Genomic DNA, 18,433 nt, shown 5'->3' on the forward strand with positions numbered 1-18,433 from the left:
ATAATCCTATCTTAAGATTTTATTTTCATATCTGTTCCAATTAGATTGTTGATCCTTATTGTTATTCTAATTGTTATTTTATATATCTTTAATATTTCTATAATGTTATTAATTCCAAATTCCTCACAATCTAACTATATATATTTAAACTACTAAAATACCCCTTCATGCGGAATCCCCATCGTTCCCATTATTAGCCATCATCTCTAACTCTCTTTGCTATATTAGTTCATATCTTCTTAGCTTGGTTTCCATTCTCGGTCATTTTTTGGCCCTTTCTCTTAACCGTTCCTATTTTCTCATAATTTTCTGCTGTTTTTTTCCCCCCGTTATCAAATTTTATCCCCACCCTCTCCTGTTCTTCTTTCTGTAGCTTCCTTTCCTTTTGTTTAACCTTCAAAGTGATCTCTCCTTTATTTATTACATCAATCATTAACACCTCAGATTTAATTTCCTTTTTGTTTTTTTATGCTATTCGTTGTTCTCTTTGCTGTGTTTTGCTGGTTTCTCTTTTATCTGACTCCTCCCCTTCTGTCTTCTTTCTTCTGTTGTTTTTGTCACCATTTCTGGATTTTCCTCTGTACTCTGTATTTTAGTAAATAAGTCCAAAATTCTGTCCCATTCTGTCATTCGCAGCTTGAAGTTCCAACCTTATTTCTTTACACATTTCACTCATCTTTATTTTGCTTGTTGTATCCAAATATTCAATTGTCTTGTTTTTATTTAAACCAGCATCTTTCTTTAATTTTAAAAGTCAAAGTCCTCTTTATTCTCCAATTTTAATCAGTCTATTCCTTTTCAAAAAATTCCACACAAAAAATAACCAATAGTTTCAGGGATAATGTCTTCATATATTTTTTCGCTTTTTAGTTTTAATATTTCAACTTTCTGGGGTCATATTAGTATATAATTCCTTTTAGATCGTTAGTTTGAAGGGATCTGCAGGATTTTTCTTTTGTCAACAGATGGCGTTCTTAATCCAGTTTTCACTTTCCACACTTCCCCTCCCCCTTTCTTTATGCTTTTATAAACTTAACCATTTTTCCAAATTAGCTGTTATTTTCTTTTTCGAACAATTTCAGCATTTTAAATAATGCCTTTTTCATGCCAAATCCCGCCCAATCAACAGTTCTAATTTGTTGTTCTTTTTTTAATTAAAATTTTTTCTCTGAATTGTTTACTTTCCATTTTAATTTTTCTTTTCCACAAAAAGTAACTTCCTTGTGTCTCCCAGTTTTTCTCTCACTTCCCAGTCGCAGCTAGTACAGTTCTTAATGAGAATCCTTTTCTGTTTGTTTTATCAGGGTTACCTTAAAGTTTGATGTATATCACCCAATCCACACCATTCACTGCTTCTCTGCTCCAGCAGAGTTTTAGTTTTCCAGACTGCCTCCTGTTTTCATGGAGGGGTTTTTCCTTACCAGGGAGGGGAGATGCGCTCTCCTCGACCTGCCAGACGGTCCCCCTTTCTTCACCACCCCTACAAGGTGGTTCTGGTCCCAATTGAGACCCTCCAATGAGAGAGCTCAGAGTGAAACTGCACACAATCGCAGATTCTGCTCCAACACGATGGAAGTGCAACCAGAAGTCAATTAACCTTGGTACTGATGAATTATAGCTTTTCTTATATTGAGGTCCTAGTACTTTAGATTATCAGAGAATAATTAACCCCGTTTTTGAAGAATAAAAGTAGTCCTCTACTTACGACCATAACTGAGTCCAAAATTTATGTTGCTAAATGAGACATTTAAATTAGTTTTATCCCACTTTACAACTTTTCTTGCCACAGTTGTTAAATGAATCACTGAGATTCTTAACTTAGACACCCAATTGTTAAGTGAATCTGGCTTCCCCATTGACTTTGCTTGTCAGAAGGTTGCAAAAGGTGATCACATGACCCTGAGACAAATTAACGGTGATAAATATGAACCAGTTGTCAAGCATCCTAATTGTGATCACATGAACATGGGGATGCTGCAATGGTCATAAGTATGAAAAATGATCATAAGCCACTTTTCTCAGTGCCATTGTAACTTTGAATGGTCACTAAATGAACTATTGTAAATCAATTACTACCAACCTGCTTTCCACTGAGGATCTGTATACTGCATGAGTCAAAAAGAGGGCTGTGAAAATATTTACAGACCCCTCACATCCTGGACATAAATTGTTTCAACTCCTACCCTCAAAACAACGCTATAGAGCACCGCACACCAGAACAACTAGACATAAGAACAGTTTTTCCCCCGAACGCCATCACTCTGCTAAACAAATAATTCCCTCAACACTGTCCAACTATTTACTAAGTCCGCATTACTATTACTATTAATCTTCTCATCGTTCCTATCACCCATCTCCTCCCACTTATGACTGAATGACTGTAACTTTGTTGCTTGTATCCTTACGATTTATATTGATTGTTGCCTAGTATGATTTGATTGCTTGTTTGTACCCTATGACTATCATTAAGTGTTGTACCTTATCATTTTTGAGAAATGTATCTTTATATACACTGAGAGCATATGCACCAAAGACAAATTCCTTGTGGGTCCAATCACACTTGGCCAATAAAGAATTCTATTTTATTCTAAAGTACTACCTGTACAAGCAAATATATAATCTTGTTGGATTATACCAAATTTTGATTCTACCTCACAAAAGGGAAAAATAAAAATGTTATCATTGTGCAAAAATACTCATTTTTGTAAAAAAAAAAATTACCTGCAGTTATGACCCCCACAGAGAGACTGGTAAATGCAAGCTGATAAAGATGCTGCTAATGTGTGCATTACGTGTATCTGGAAGAAACACATATTTCAGACAAAATTATGCATATGATCTTGAATCCTTTGTTTTCATTTTACTTGTTCAAGCAAGGTATTACGTAACTATTTATTTAAACCTAAAATAAACGACTTTCAATATACATAAAAATATTAATATGGCTGTATAATTACAGCAATTAATGTAATTACAAATCTTTTTAAAAAGATCGGTAAAATATGTAAAAATTGTCAAATTATAGATACTTGCCTTATTATTCTGTACATCTGGGTGGGGTGGAGAGTCAAGAGAAAGAATAGCATGTAGTATATCATGTGTCAGGTTACTAAGATGCAATAATGGATTGGCCACCACTGTTTTGGCACTTGCAGTACAGGCAAAAAGAAGAGGTATTGTGCTCTGCTCAGATACACTATTACTATATGATTGCTCCGAAAATTCCTTTATAAATAGGATGAAAAATAAAGAGTATAATTTGACTTTCAAATTTCCTACAAAGATGAATTTTTTCTATACCTACACAGACATATTGACATAATGTTAATTGGAATAATTACTCTCCTTTTTCATGCAAAAATTCACTAAAGGTGGAAGAAAACAAGGAATCCAGATTTTTTTGTGGAAAAAAGTTTATTTAGACTGCAATAAAGTCTAGGAACAATAATACTGGCCCAGTGACTAATAGGAAGATAACTGTTTTCTAGGCTAAGGTTTCAATCTATATCTGCTCTACAAAGCTTCTTTTTTTTCTTCCAAACTTCCAGTTCAATTTTCATTTTCAGGAAACTTAAAGTTCAAATACTGGAAGCATAAACTTTTAGAAAATTTTTATTAAGAAAAAGTTACCTGGAATTTACTGGTTTTTCTCTGAAAACAAAATTATAAATATATAGCTCAAAACAATCTAGCATTCTAGATGTAGGGCCATAAATATTTGATCAAATTGCTATAAGCACATAAGCTAAAAATAGCTTGCTAGTAATTAATTTAAATTATTATGTATTATTTAAGTCCAAGCTCAATCAATCAAACCCCCCACCTCTATTTACCTGTTGAGATTCTTGCAGAAGCAAAATCAGTTCCATTCGTACAGATGCCAAGCCTCCACCATGAGACCCATGGAGGATGCAATAACTAAGAAACATTCGCAGAAGTGATTGGTATTTTATAAGCCAGTGTCTTCTTTGAATATTTTCCTTTAGTTGTATGTCTGACAGGTCTTCAGTTCTTTCATTCAAGGAATTTTCACCCATTACTGGAATAATTTCTTTTTGAGAATCATCTGCTTCAATATTATATTCACATGTCTTCTGAAGGGCTACCACCTCCCTTTCAAGCCAATTATACAGCTGATATCTTAATTTTCCACCATCTACTTCATAGCCAGTGGATAATGTTCGAAGTTCCTCTGTAAGAATCTTCAGGCATGCCCTAAATTTCAGCTGTACACAAATGATGTCTTCTGATGACGCTAAGACATCATTTTTACCTCCCGAACTGTAGGTTTCAGTGCAGCTAGAACTAACTTCATTTGTTTTTTCATCTGCTATCTTCTGCAAAGGTTTCATTACAAGGCAAGAATCCTCACATTCTTCATCTTTGTCACTGTCCCATTTTAATTCCAATGAGTCATCTTGGAAGACTGTAGCTTGCTGACTCCAATCAAACAAAGCATCAGGATCTGAATGTTTGTATGATGAAGCATCTGATAATGGTCCTAAACCATTTAGCACTGGTTCTGACCTGTCAGTCCTGAAAAACTGGTCACCTTTCGATTCTACTGGCATTGGAGAAGAGGGTGAACATTCTTTACTAGTGTTTCTTAAGCTAAATGTTCTTCTTAAACACTTTGACTTTTTGACCACTTTAGGCATCTTCGATAATACTTCTAAAGCCAACATAGGACAGCCTGACTTCAAATGTGTATATGCTGCAGTAAAGAATAATTTTCTTTCCTCTAAATTGATTTCATCTGCAAGCCCATTTTCTCCTGTTACACATATCCTTGTGGAAGATAAATCAGAAGACCCAAAATGGCGTCTCAGCAAGAGAGGATGCGTCCTTAGATAATTATAAAAATTAAATACCGAAGGGCTACAGTTTGAGAAGCTTCCTTCATCTAGAAAGATATCACATGAAAAAATAATGAAGAATTTATTTTCTAAAATTTTCTAAAATAAATTCAAATATTATCTCGCTGTCAATATTGTGACACAACATTTATACCCCTAAGGAAACAAAGATATACTTTGTATTTTAGGAACACACAAAAAAGTCTAATCGTTGATCATCTTGTTCAGTATGTCTACTCTGCTTCTTAACATGGCACCACACAAAATGTTTAAGCCTTTTCTCTAATGCATATATTTTATTCCATCACAGTATGGTTCCATTCATTGTTGTAATAATCATAGAAAGCTTCAAGATGATGTTTTGGGATATCATTGTGACACAGTAAAAATGAATCAACACCTACAGTGTTTTGTACGTCTAGTAGTATGCTTCATTTAGATAACACTTGATCATTTCAAAATCACTGGCCACAGTTCTTCACCATTCATGAGAACCACCCAGGACTATATGTAGAATATTACATACTTACCAAAAGAGTTTGTTTAATATTTAATAACATGCACACATTCCAAAGGTAGATCTAAATTGTTTCAGCTTACCTTCATCATTCAAAGTGGGATGGCTTAAAAGAGTATCAAGAGCATGTCCATACTCTTCCAAAATCCAGTAAGCCATACTTCGGAGAAAAGGGTCAAAATGTGGTTTTGATGGACTTTCCATGGAATGAGGCTTACTTCCCAGAATTCTCTTCTGAAGAATTGATTTGTAAGTACCAGATGTTTCAAATTCTGATTCATATAGTCGTGCAATTACAAGAGCTAACTGAATGTCATTTAATTTCTCTAGGCAGACCTAATTAAAATAAACAAAACAGTGATTATTTTTTTTTTAAAAAAGATTCAAACAGAAATAAGAAACACACTGGCCTATTTTACCCCAGGATTATGTATGCAGCCATCCAGATACCTTTGGCATATTTACACAGATAATATGGAGGCTTAACCTTCTTTTGCTGTTGTTCCTTTACAACTGGTTTTTGGGGCATGCAGCTTACAAACTAGAAATAACATTGCATCTTCAAGGCCAATAGCCTTTGATAAATCTTTCCTTTATGAATTTCTCCTCCTCCCTTTTCCCCAGACTAGAGTCCCATATATTCTTGCCTTTTCTCATAGGAAAATGTTCAAGAAAATGTTCATTTTGGTTACCTTCTTATGCATGTTTTTCAGCTTTTTCATATATATAGCAGTTAACAGAATATATGGGATTTACTTAAGGATGGCTCATGTTTGACTTGATGGCAGCATGATTATACTAAGTGCAATAGCACTTAGTCTTAAAGTATATACTGCACTCTCTGAGTCAATGTCAGCATACTGGCCCCAACAACCTGGATCCTCCTGTTACCAACTTTGGAGGAATGGAAGACCAAGTTAACCTCGATCAAACTTCAGGCTATGGGCAGAATTAGCCTGCAATACTGCATTTTAACCAATGAGCCACAAGGCTTCCTTAGACTGAAAACTTCTCCATTTCTATATTCTGTATTAAAACATATTTTAGTGTTCTATACTCCTCCTTTTGTTTTGTATAGACATTGGACACAGCTATTCCTATTTTAAATCAGTTTAAGTCTACCACCATATTTATATTCATATCTGACCAACCCATATTTCGAGGATACTATTAATCATATAGCTGGACTTCAATGTAACATTCAAATCTGCTTGTACTATTAAAACACTGGTTGTGTAAATACATTATTAGATGCACTGTGATCTCTTTCAATAATCTGAAGAAAACATATTAGTTACCTCAATGGCGTCTTTTAAGTGACCAGCCAATAAAAAAAATGCTGTAGAATGTTCAAAACGTTGCTTGCCTAGCAATGAAAAAGCATTCTTCAGTGCTGCTTTACGCCATCTGTCCTCACTAAAATTGTTTCCAAAGAACTGTGTCATTTTAGTATCTTTTAGGGACCTGCCAATGTAATCATTTATTAAGTCACAATGTACAGAAAAAAACTGAATAATTTATGTTTATCAAAAAAAAAACACCATGCTCTCAGATTCTAAATGGCATATTTTAAAAATCAAGTTGCTGCTAAAATTCTTCGTGTGCAATTAGAAATGGCCAATATTTAACTTGGGTACTATGCTTATGATAGAATAAAAACACCCAGATGAAATGCCATGGAAAAAATAAGCCATCAGAAGATATTGAAATAAAGCACATAAAATAATATTTCTCAAACTTTCAGTAGTGATAAACTGCTTGATAAAAGATTCTGAAGCTGGGAGGATTGCCTAGTTAAACAAAGCTCCTATATTCTGGTCTTTAAGAGCATGGGAATTCACATTCAATTATGTCTTTCCATTCCCTTCATTTATATTGTTTTAAACCAAACTTTGAATCCAAAAATTTAATCAAAATTTAAGTATTTATTTATCACTTGAATTGTTTCATGCACCCCATATTATGTAAAAAAACAACAACTGAGTTCCTCAACAGAAATCACTTTCATATCACTGAAGGTTATTGTTTCTGTTTTGTATCTGGTGATTCATATCTGGATAGATAACAGATAGCCTGTGCTGCTCTATATCCTAGTTGTTTCTTTTTATTATTCTATATTTCTATCAGATGCCCACAAAAGTACAGCCTCAGGTAAAAATGTAGAAGTTATGTTATATTATATTATCCCTGAAAGGGGCCCAGTTGTGTTGATACAAATTATGCTGTAGATCTAAAAGCTAACTTGAGTTCAAGAATTGAGAAATTTAGAAGCTTGGAAAATTTTGAAGGTACTTCAATAGTACATAAAGGAGCAATCTCTCTATCTCTCGCTCTATATTGCTCCTTAATGTCCTTTAGATTATCTCGCTCTATATTGCTCCTTAATGTCCTTTAGTAGTAGAATGTCTACTACTTCTACCAAGTAGTAGGAATGCAAGAAAACTAGTTGCAATATATATTGAATTAAATTTTGCTATAAAATTGTACCTATATAGTCCCCAAATCACAGTCTTCTTTTTCATTGCAAGATAGAAAATGGCTGCATCCAGAGGGTCATTGTTTCTTTGAAAGGCTGCTTTAGCGACCTGAAAGGATAATAGTAAATTTTATGGTTACAAATGTAGTATTTTGTCATAGTTATTTTGCTCAGAAAAATTGATAAAAGGTAAATTTTATGTTGAAAGTGATTTACTTTCTAGCAAACCTCTTGCATTTCAAGCTTAGTGTAGAATTAGAAAACACTTTCTCTCCCTTGATCAATTGCCTGCATGAAATCTCATAAACCAGGGGTCCCCAACCACCGGTCCGTGGACCGGTACCGGTCCGCGGAACAAGTCCTACCAGGCCGCTGGCTTGCTGGCGCCATCTTTTTGATGAAAAGTGCTTCCGGTGAGCTTTTCCAGGTAGAAAGCTCACCGGAAGCACGCTTTCATCAAAAAGATGGCGGCGCCAGCGCTCCGGTGAGCTTTTCCGGTAGAAAGCTCACCGGAAGCACGTTTTCATCAAAAAGATGGCGGCGCCATAGCGCTTCGGTGAGCTTTTCCAGGTAGAAAGCCATTTCTACCGGAAAAGCTCACGAGCGCTGAGCCCATCTTTGATGAAAAATGCTTCCGTGAGGTCACCGGAAGCACTTTTTCATCAAAAAGATGGCGGCGCCCAGCTGATGCCGGTACCGGGCCGCGGCGCCCAGCTGATGCCGGTACCGGGCCGTGGCGTAAAAAAGGTTGGGGATCACTGTCATAAACTCATGTGAATGCAGTTTCTGATAGCTCATAACTATCCTGCTAATGCTTAAATAAAAAGCTGATATAAATATGAGAAAAGCAAAAGCTTGCTTTGAGTGCATTCATGCCTTGTAATTTTGAAACCTATCATCAGATCACAGAGTTATGATAATTTTCATCTTGTATTTAAATTGCTGAGGATCCCATATCTGGTCACTGGGAGCACTAACTGACCTGAAGGAATGAATCTTTGAATAGTTGAACAACTTGCTAAAATAAATCCAATTAACATTTCTGCTGCTTAAAACAAATAAAGCAAAGTAAACACTGCAGATACAATATCCATGTAAGTTAAAACAAATAATGAATGGGCTAGTTCATAAGATGTATGTCTTTCCTTAAACTATCTAGGTGAGATATTCTAGTAAGAAATCTCAACCGGTCGCACTACTTTGTCTATCCTGGTTGGGTTTGATTAAAAATCTTTGTTTTATTTGTAAAGGAAAATATTTGGGGTTGTAGATTGGAAGTTTGGAAATAGTATATATTTTTCTGTACTGATGTGAAGCAAATGATATGGCTGTGTCCATGTAGTTATCAGGAATCAAGCGAACAAAAAGAAGACTTTACAAAATTATTCATTGGGTGAATCAGTAGTTAAATAAATATAGAAGAGCCTTTCACTTTAAAAGTAAAAATAGTAAGTCCTCTTTAGTTCATCTGGCTATTCAAAGCCATTTCTTAAAAGTATATCTATTTAAAATAATTAAAATTTGTGTTTCTAGTTACTCTATTCCTTTATAAAAATAAAGCCAGATACAGTTATGTCAATAGTTCAAGTGCAAACTTCAGTTTTATTTAAGGCAAAGTATTTGTCACATTGTTTCAATATTAATCAGCAGATGTAAAACAGGAAAACAAAAATAGCTTATTGCTTACTGTTATCTGAAACAATACTGTATGATTATATGACAATTATAATATGTGACACAGAAGATGAACTATATACAAGCCAACAGTATCAAAGGTAGAAAAAATACCCATGGAAGCTTTTTCATTACAGCATTCCTTTCCTATCTTCTTTCTAATCCATATTCAAAAAAACCATTCTGCTTTAAAAAAAATCTGAAAAATATATCATGCCCTCTATTATCTAAATGAAACTCATAGCAAGATACAAGCTAGTTTGTTATAAACTGCTTTTACCTTCTCAATGCATCTGCGCAAATTATGAGTATTTCGAACCCACCATCCTATTCCCATAGCTCTAAGCTCTGACCATGTTGGATCACCTTTCTGTACTGCAGGAAGCATGTTTAGAAGTTCTTCTTCTGCAATAGAGTGAAATGCCCAAGCAAAATGACTCGAAGACAAACCTGAAATAATGACAAATAATTATTTTATAATTATTTAATTTACTTTATAATTGATTATTACCTTAAAAATATTTAGTGATTCTTTTTCTGATCCTTTTTTTAAAAAGTTAGTAACATGAAGTAACATACAAAAAATCATGTCATAATTTGTGAGTAATTAAGGACTTGCAAATAGCTACACTTAAAAAGTTGTAAAACACAAAGTATTTATTAAGTCTGTATGCCACAAATAAAACAAAAACTTAGATCCCCGTACTTAACTGTTTAAAGATACATCTATACTCACAGAGACTTGATACTGTCCTAGAGCCAAAAGAGTTAACAGTTTGAAAAACCTGTATTATTCAATTGTTCAATGCATCTCTTCAGCACTATGCCAAAGTTCCTCCATCTCTACAGCTCATGTTTCTTCAGCAACAATCCTAGTTATATCTAAAATATTGTTCTGTTTTGCATTAAGTGTCTTGCAAAGAGTGAACAACGTATTTACCTTGATGTAATAGCTGAACTCTGTGAGCAGGTGGCAGAGAAGTTGTCATAAAAGTGTGAAGACGAACTGCCAAAAGAAACTTCAAACCACATTCATCAAGTGTTTCTCCTCCTATGGAATGAAGATTTAGTCTACAAAATGAAACTCCTTAAACAAAACTGTATGATTATTTGCCATATTTTCATGGTTGTGTGTGTGTGTGTGTGCGTATGTATGTGTGTATCTTGTTAGGCATAGTTTCAAAATATAGGGAACAGGTAACAAATTTATGTACTACAATGGATTTTAAAGCAATCAATAATTAATATATTATTAAGTAGCATAATTATAGCAGACAAATAGAGCCCTACAATATTTAATTTTTTATTTGAGATTAATATTACTAAATTCAGAAGAAAATGTCGCTGTGAAGCTAAAGGTTTCCCCATAACCATTGCAGTATATGGAAATTTGCCAGTCCATATAGAAAAAGAGGTAGTTCTTCTAACTTTCGAACTTCAAGCCTTTAAGCAAAATATTTCTATTTGTACACTATTTCTATTTGTATACTTTCCTAAGAAGTAGTAAACTTAATGCTAAAAAATAACTTTAAAAAATAACACAGATAGAAAAAGAATTTAGATAATCATATTAGTGTATTTTAAATAAAGTATAGTATTAATTTTCCTTGGGTACTTCCCAACTCACTTATGGAATTTCTATACCCGCCCATCTCAACCAGTGACTTTGGGTGGCTTACAGTTCTAATTACCAAATTTAGTCTATCGTGTATCATTATATTTCATATAGGCCAGTAGCCTTAATAATTAATTGATGTATTCTGTATGACATCTAATAATATTTAGAAATGTTTGCAATTGATTGATTGATTAATTAAGTAAGTAAGCAAGCATAGATGGTACTGTTAAAAAGAAAATCTGGATTAGTCATTATTAAGCTTACCTTTGCTTCTGTCTCTGCTTTCTCCTATATCAGTACTGGTAATGGCAATTGTATCAGCTAATGCCATCAATAGCATCTGTTCCATCCTGGTAAGTCCTGGTAAGCTAGAATGAAGCAAGTGACGAGAAAGAACTTGGGCATGCTCTTGTCCAAAGTAAGTCGGATTATACTGAGAAAGATCAATAACTTTTGGCTTTTTGTCATCTTCATCTACTTCAAATGTAGTCAGTTCATCTGTACATAGGCTGGAATTCTGAAATAGATCCTCATAATTTTCGTCAGTCACATGTTTGTTAAGCTTCTTTGGAGTATTTGACTTTTCAGTACAAGCATAGGAACATTCTTCATCAGCAGCAAGCAATGCATACAAAGGAAGAGGTGGAACAGAATCTATTTCTGTATAGTCTGTTATTACACATCTGTTAAATGTCATAGGGTCTCTTGTACTACTCCCACTAGCACAGATTGAGAGAGAGCGGTACCTTTTCTCATGGAAGGGGTCACTTATGGCAATAACTTCTCCAGCAATGCATTTGACTAGATGAGATAAAATGGCCTTTGCTCTACGTACTTTCCCTAGATCCATGAGTTCCAAAAGTTGCACAGGATGATACTGAGGTAAAGTAGGACATAATGAATGAGCTGCTTCAAAAAGACCAGAATCTTCCATCTCCAGTGACAGATCAAATACAGTTCGTTTCCCACCAAGTTTTTGAGCAAGGCTAGCCATGGATCGGGTTAATGTTCGCTTTAGCGGGGGAACACTAGACAACTGGCTTTGTTTAACTAAACTTGTTATAGATGGTGTACTACTACTGTAAGAGTCTGTGGTAATGGGATCTTGTTTTGAAAATGGCTGCCATTGAGAATAAACATGCATTTCACAATCCATCCCAATCACAAGGATGCCATCACGAACCCAAGACAAAGAAACTGGTAAAGGAGGTGACCCTTCTACTGATGAGACCAAATCCACACATCGTAACAGTATAAATCTAGATGTACAAGAGGTTTTAGCATTTTCCCATACTGGCAGTACAAGCATTTCCTTAGTACTTTGTTCCTGTATTTTCCCAGCCAACTGACCAAACATATAAAGCTTTGAACCAATGCCTACTGTTAATATATGAGAGCCATCTTCCCTAGACATCCAATCTAAATGAACCAAATGCTTTGTTCTGAATGTTAAGTTCTTATTTCCTACTGCCATTGAACTACTATTGACAGTCAGAGAATCCAATGATAGGTTTAGTTCATCTAAATGAAGGGTTTGTTCCAAGTTCCAACAAGAGCCTCCTGTAGATTCACATTCAAAAATGCCGACATTCACAAAAAAATCTTGAGTATTACTGTTTTGGGGTGGTGTTCGCCTGTATGCCACAGCTAAACGATTTGTATGAGCACAGCTAATTTCAAGAGGTAAACCAGACACTTCAAGGGCACTGCTACTAAGATGTCCATCTTCAATAAGCAATGGCCATTCTTCCCATACATACGTACCACTGTTCTTAGTATTCTCTGGTTTGGATAATAGATCTGTTTCCTGTGACATTCTACACCTCCAAAACCTAACTTTCCCATCTGAGCAAAGCGTTGCAAGAAGATAAGGAGCTTGGCGGACTGGATAAATTGAAGAAGAACTTAAATGACCTAAGATTAAAAATAAAAAATCCTTAGAATACTGACCAGAAAAAAAATTAGTTGAATATGAAATTTTCAAGCATTTTTTCCAGAACTTAAGAGAAAAATTTAGTGCTCCAGTTTATAAATCCAAGTTTACTTTTGTAACATGGTGTAACTTTTATGGCAGTTTAATAGTTGTTTTTATATATTAATTTTATTTAAATATTAAGCTTTCAAGTTACCATTAAGATTTAATGAAAACTCTGAAGAAAAGTTAGATGAAAGTCAATTAATACACAATTTCCTCCTCCCCTATTTGTTTTTTTAATTTACAAACCTGCTGATGGTTTAATGCTTATTATCTCCACTCCTTCTGGTAAATTTAGTTCACAACTATAGACAATTTCTGAAGAAAGAACTAATTGGCTGGTACTTTGAAGATTATCTCTGCAAATCTGGTATTTCTTTGCAATGGAACTGTGAAGCTTTTCTTGGTCCGGAGAAGAATGCAATTGTTCTTGAGATGCTGTTTCAGATGCCTTAGGAGGTATCTTTTCATCTACAAAAAAATGGGATATTTTACTTAACGTTTATTTAAAATACAATCTGCTCTATGAAATTTCAAGATATTCTGAAATTACAATAGCTAAATTCTATGTTTATATCAACATATTTTTCTATAAGTCACTAGAATTCCATAACATCAGAGGCTGGGTCAGTTGCTAAAGACAATATTTCATATTTATATGCCCTGCCTTTCAAAATATTTTAAAGGACATATTGATCTTTACCTGGACCATGACACTTCTTTTAGCATGAATTATTTTGTATCCAGCACAATATTGCATAGCGTAGGCATTACAGACTGGATCTAGTGTCTCTATAGAACTCTTTCAACAGCTCTTGAATTACAACTATAAACATTAAATATGTTGACAGTGAACCTAGCCCATTAAGCTTAGCTTAGCATTTAGTTCATGTCTTTCGTTAATATTCAAATTCAAGCAGAATAATTCTGACTGCAATGACAAAGTGAAATTACTATATCATTACTATCTTTTTCTATATGGAAGTTTCATTGGCACTTTTGGATTCTACGTGCTTGTAATATCAAGCATAATGTATAAATTCTTATATATATTGCCAAATATTTAAACATACCCACTGCGACTGGTAGGGATTTCAAGTGTAATTTCCACATGTGTAACAGTGAGCAGTTTTGAGTATATTCAATTACAATTAAATAGAATTTTTCAGAAAATCCATTTTTTTGATATCCTGAAAAAAGAAAAAGAAAATTCAGTACAAAACAGCAAATAAGATGTCCAGCTATTTATTATTGTTCCTTTGTATGTTTTAGCTAGGTCTTGCAAATTGATTTTTAAAGGAGCTACAGTTTTCTGCAGTTTATAATTCAAAAGTCTTCTTGGAACTAATGGTGCAACTACAATAGTCTACAGGTGACAATGGGACTTAATGTTTTTTATCAGATTAGATTAAATTTGTTATATTAATTTTATTAAACAGAACCCTACCTAGTGAAAATTGACTTTGTTAAAGTTACGCTATGAACTCCTCACAGATGTTCATATTATTATGGTATTTTTTATGCATGGTCTACTTTAAGGGTTTTGAAATGTTATGTTTAATTTAGTCCAGAAGTCCATGCGATTTTGAGAAAGGAATTCTGTAGCTGCTGAACCAATTTTAAAAACACTATCAGTGGCAACCTGCAGCACAGGTTATGACTATATTTACATTTAGAGGAAAATCAATTGTTTGTTCCTATTTATATTTCTTAGCTTTGACTAATATACAGCACATATAAGATGGAGGAGGTGATAAAACGATTATACCATTTCAGATTATAGACTAAATGCAACTTCTGAAATTTCTCTCATAATAAATTCTTCATAAACATAAAATTAATATAGCAAGGCACCAACTAAAAATGGATATTTGCCCTAGAAGGACAACTTTGTCCTCCCATGGAAATTCTTTTCTTTTAAACTCAAGGATTTTTTTTAACAATGACATATTTAATTTTTAATCAGAAGTCGTACAATACTGTCTGCAACAAACATAATGCCACAAGCAAAAGTGCTTATTACACAATAAATTTTACTTAAGATTTAAAGTGTATATACTTTACCAAGATCAAGTAGTATTGACTCTTTTTCTGAGAATCTATTCTCAAGATTATTCATAATGAAATCTTCTTGAAAAACATGAAGTAGCTGCATTTTCTCACCATGCTAAATTAAAAACAGATACACTTTAAATATAATAAACAGAGTGGCAACAATCTAAATACTATAAAAATAAGTTAATTAGTTTATGATATAAATATTAAATACTTGGCTAACAATAAATACTTGGCTAACATTGTTTTTTGTTGTCTTTTATTCATCAATATTTTACTGAAGAAGTTAAAATAAAGCATGAGATAAAATAATAGTAAATCTTACCAGCTCTGTAATAGAATTCAGTTCTACAATGCAACCCGGTCTAGCTGTAGATTGCTGACTTATGATATTAAAAAAATTGCCAACATATCTCTGAAATTAGTAACAAAAGCCAGTAATTAATTGTCATGTAATTATAGTATTAATTTCATTAATTTCTTCATTTTGATCTACTGACAATTAGCCATAGTAATAGAAAGTATTTTTGTACCAACAACCTAGTAATTGCTTATAGCAAAAAAACTAACTTTAATGGTGCATTTGCTTCTTGTTTTGTTGTATGTAGGCAATGCTTAAGTGAACCAAATGGATAAAATATTTTGCATATCATGGAATATTTAATCAACTAATTAAATTGCACTTTACCTTATAAAAACAAGGACAAACCATATTTACCTGTTTTCTTTTGTTTTCTTGAATATAATCAGAAGGCTATAAAATCTATTTATTTATTTAAATTTATAGTCACCCAACTCCAAAGGATTCTAATAGTCATTGGGCTGGATATTTCAATCTTCTCTATTGTATTTTGTTTTCACGTTACTTTTTACTTACTATATTATTCGCACTATAAGATGTACTTTCCCCCCCCCAAAAGTGGGTGGAAATGTCTATGCGTCTTAAGAGTGAATATTGTGATGGGGTGAGGGGGATTGGGGAACACTGGAGTCTTCGCTGCTGAGCAGTTGATTGGTGGATCGGCCTCCCGGAATACTGCCGATCAGTTGTTCTATGTGGCGGGAATTACCACTGCTACCTCCGCCTATCGCCGCACATTCACCATGGCCCATTTGCTGCATCAAGTCCACTGGTGCCCATTGGCGGCGATTGGGCAGTGGTGATTGGGCAATGGCGAACAGGCAGCAGCAAACGGGTGGGCAGCAATTGGGCAGTGGCAAATGGGCGGCAATAGGCGTTGATCAGCAGTGAAGGCTTCAGTGTTTCTTGGCGGCAGCAGCAACTCAGCTCAGTTGACTGGTAGTGGGTGCAATGGAGCGGAGCCCTGATGAACCACGTGCTGGGGCTGCGAAAACATGCTGAAGCTGACCAGGCCGTTTGCTGAAAGGATGCTAGCCAGATGAATACCAGATGGATGCTGGGAGGCAGAGGTAGATTTTTTCTCTTGTTTTCCTCCTCTAAAGGTAATGTGTGTCTTATGGCCCGGAGTGTCTTATAGACCAAAAAATACATATAAATTTACATATGATAGTTTTTAGTTCATAGTTTAAGCAATTGTAAGGCTACCAATTGTCTTTTTGAAAAAAAATCAAAAATCAATTTTATTAAGAGTGTCTATGCTTAATGCATAAAAATAGAACACTGAGATTAATTCTGCTAATAGTGAAATACTGGAATTGAGAAATAAAAATTTAAGATCATAGGCAATTTATACTCCTAGTACTTAATACTTTTTAATAAGTTTATTTCAGATATTCTTAGTCTAGAAATGATCATAATGAACATACTTCAAAGACTGGTGGTTTATAGATTATATAGTTCAGCAGTAATACAGTATGGCTAAGATGCTTAAAATAGTACGGTATACTCATGCAACATCGCCAAAATCTCCATTTATTTAAACCAGGGGTCTTCAGACTTGACAGCTTTAAGACTTGTGGACTTCAACTCCCAGAATTCCCCCTCCAGTCATCTTAGCTCAGAATTCTGGGAGTTGAAGTCCACAAGTCTTAAACTTGCCAAGTTTGAAGACCCTTGATTTAAACCAACCCTACTCAAGAAAAAGATATGGTAGCTTCTTCAGAGGTTCTATGATCCTGAGATTAGAAAATATTTCTCATAAATCAAAATTAATCTTCTGGTTAAATGAACAGGTAGTTAAACTAAATTTATCTGGTGATATTACAACTCTAGTTGAACTTTACTTACAGAAATTCCTGGATTTGATAGTTCACAGAGTAGCTTTTTGGCATCTATTATGGCTTGATAGAGTCTCAAATGTTGACCATCACTCGCAACAAAGCAAGCACTTGGTGAATTACAGTATGCACCTAAAGACAAGTAGAAAAATACAATTCTTAATAAAAAGAATTCCAATATCTTCATCCTATGTTTTTAGATATGAAGAGCTTAATAAAAGCTATGTGGTTGTACATATCTGAACATGCTTCAGAAAGGCAGTTTCAAGTAATTGCTGACAGGTATTATGTAAGAATCTCCTGTAAATGTTGTACAATCATAGCACATTTTTGATAATATATACCAATTTTACTTACAAGGAAGAAAACATACCTAAGCAGTAACTAGGTATGAGGCAAGGTAACCATGCCACATTTGAAAAAGCAGATACGTGAAGAGAATTTATTCTTGCAAGCTCAGAAACTCCACCAGAAAAAGATAGTGGACCAACTGGATCAACTCTCCAGAGGATAAGTTCACTGTAAACAGCAGTAAGATCCTGAGATGTGCAGGCAGAACTTTTATTCTGATGTTCTGGAGATGCTTCTTCTATGCTATCAAGAACTGGAATCCTGACTGCATTGTGATGAGAGGTTGTGAGTAGCAATGGAAGTACTGAATGGCAAGCCAAGTCATTAAGATGGAAACGATGTCCACAGTATCGTGATTTGTGGCAAATACTGAGAACATTTGAAAAAGCAGATTCCTCTGCAAAGCTGACTAGCCACTGATTTAGAGATCCATCTGCATGCTTGGAAATCATCATAACATTTGGGGTGAAGATGCTTAGTTTTACATTGTTGGGTGATTTACTATGACCTGAAGAAATTAACATAGAGCAGGAACGACCAAGGCTAGATGGTTTTTGTTTGCCTTGCTGAAGAGCAAGGTCAACATTTTTTGTACAAGCATACATCACTATACTTCTGCAAAGTGAATTTGCATCACCAGTAGGAAAGGCAACAGGAATCCTTGAAACAAACGACACCTAAAAATATTTTTTTAAAAAGAGAGAAAAAGTTC

General features: G+C 34.4%; 1 protein-coding gene across 1 annotated transcript in view; it reads right to left on the minus strand.

Annotated features, from left to right (window-relative positions):
• Positions 1-18,433, minus strand: part of DMXL1 (Dmx like 1) — an 83,633-nt gene that overhangs the window by 44,242 nt on the left and 20,958 nt on the right. Inside the window, exons 12-26 of the mRNA XM_026673533.2 lie at positions 17,744-18,398; positions 17,381-17,502; positions 15,497-15,586; positions 15,181-15,283; positions 14,190-14,306; positions 13,366-13,587; positions 11,406-13,055; positions 10,464-10,574; positions 9,804-9,973; positions 7,861-7,958; positions 6,672-6,837; positions 5,457-5,709; positions 3,834-4,903; positions 3,034-3,225; positions 2,722-2,798 (exon numbers count right to left, since the gene is read on the minus strand). Of these exons, the coding sequence (XP_026529318.1) occupies positions 2,722-2,798; positions 3,034-3,225; positions 3,834-4,903; positions 5,457-5,709; positions 6,672-6,837; positions 7,861-7,958; positions 9,804-9,973; positions 10,464-10,574; positions 11,406-13,055; positions 13,366-13,587; positions 14,190-14,306; positions 15,181-15,283; positions 15,497-15,586; positions 17,381-17,502; positions 17,744-18,398 (5,096 nt within the window). The remainder of the gene's footprint in view (positions 1-2,721; positions 2,799-3,033; positions 3,226-3,833; positions 4,904-5,456; positions 5,710-6,671; positions 6,838-7,860; positions 7,959-9,803; positions 9,974-10,463; positions 10,575-11,405; positions 13,056-13,365; positions 13,588-14,189; positions 14,307-15,180; positions 15,284-15,496; positions 15,587-17,380; positions 17,503-17,743; positions 18,399-18,433) is intronic.

This window comes from Notechis scutatus, chromosome 2, assembly GCF_049901735.1.
Source record: "Notechis scutatus isolate UNSWTSFEM ecotype Mainland chromosome 2, rNotScu1.2, whole genome shotgun sequence".
Classification (NCBI taxonomy): domain Eukaryota; kingdom Metazoa; phylum Chordata; class Lepidosauria; order Squamata; family Elapidae; genus Notechis; species Notechis scutatus.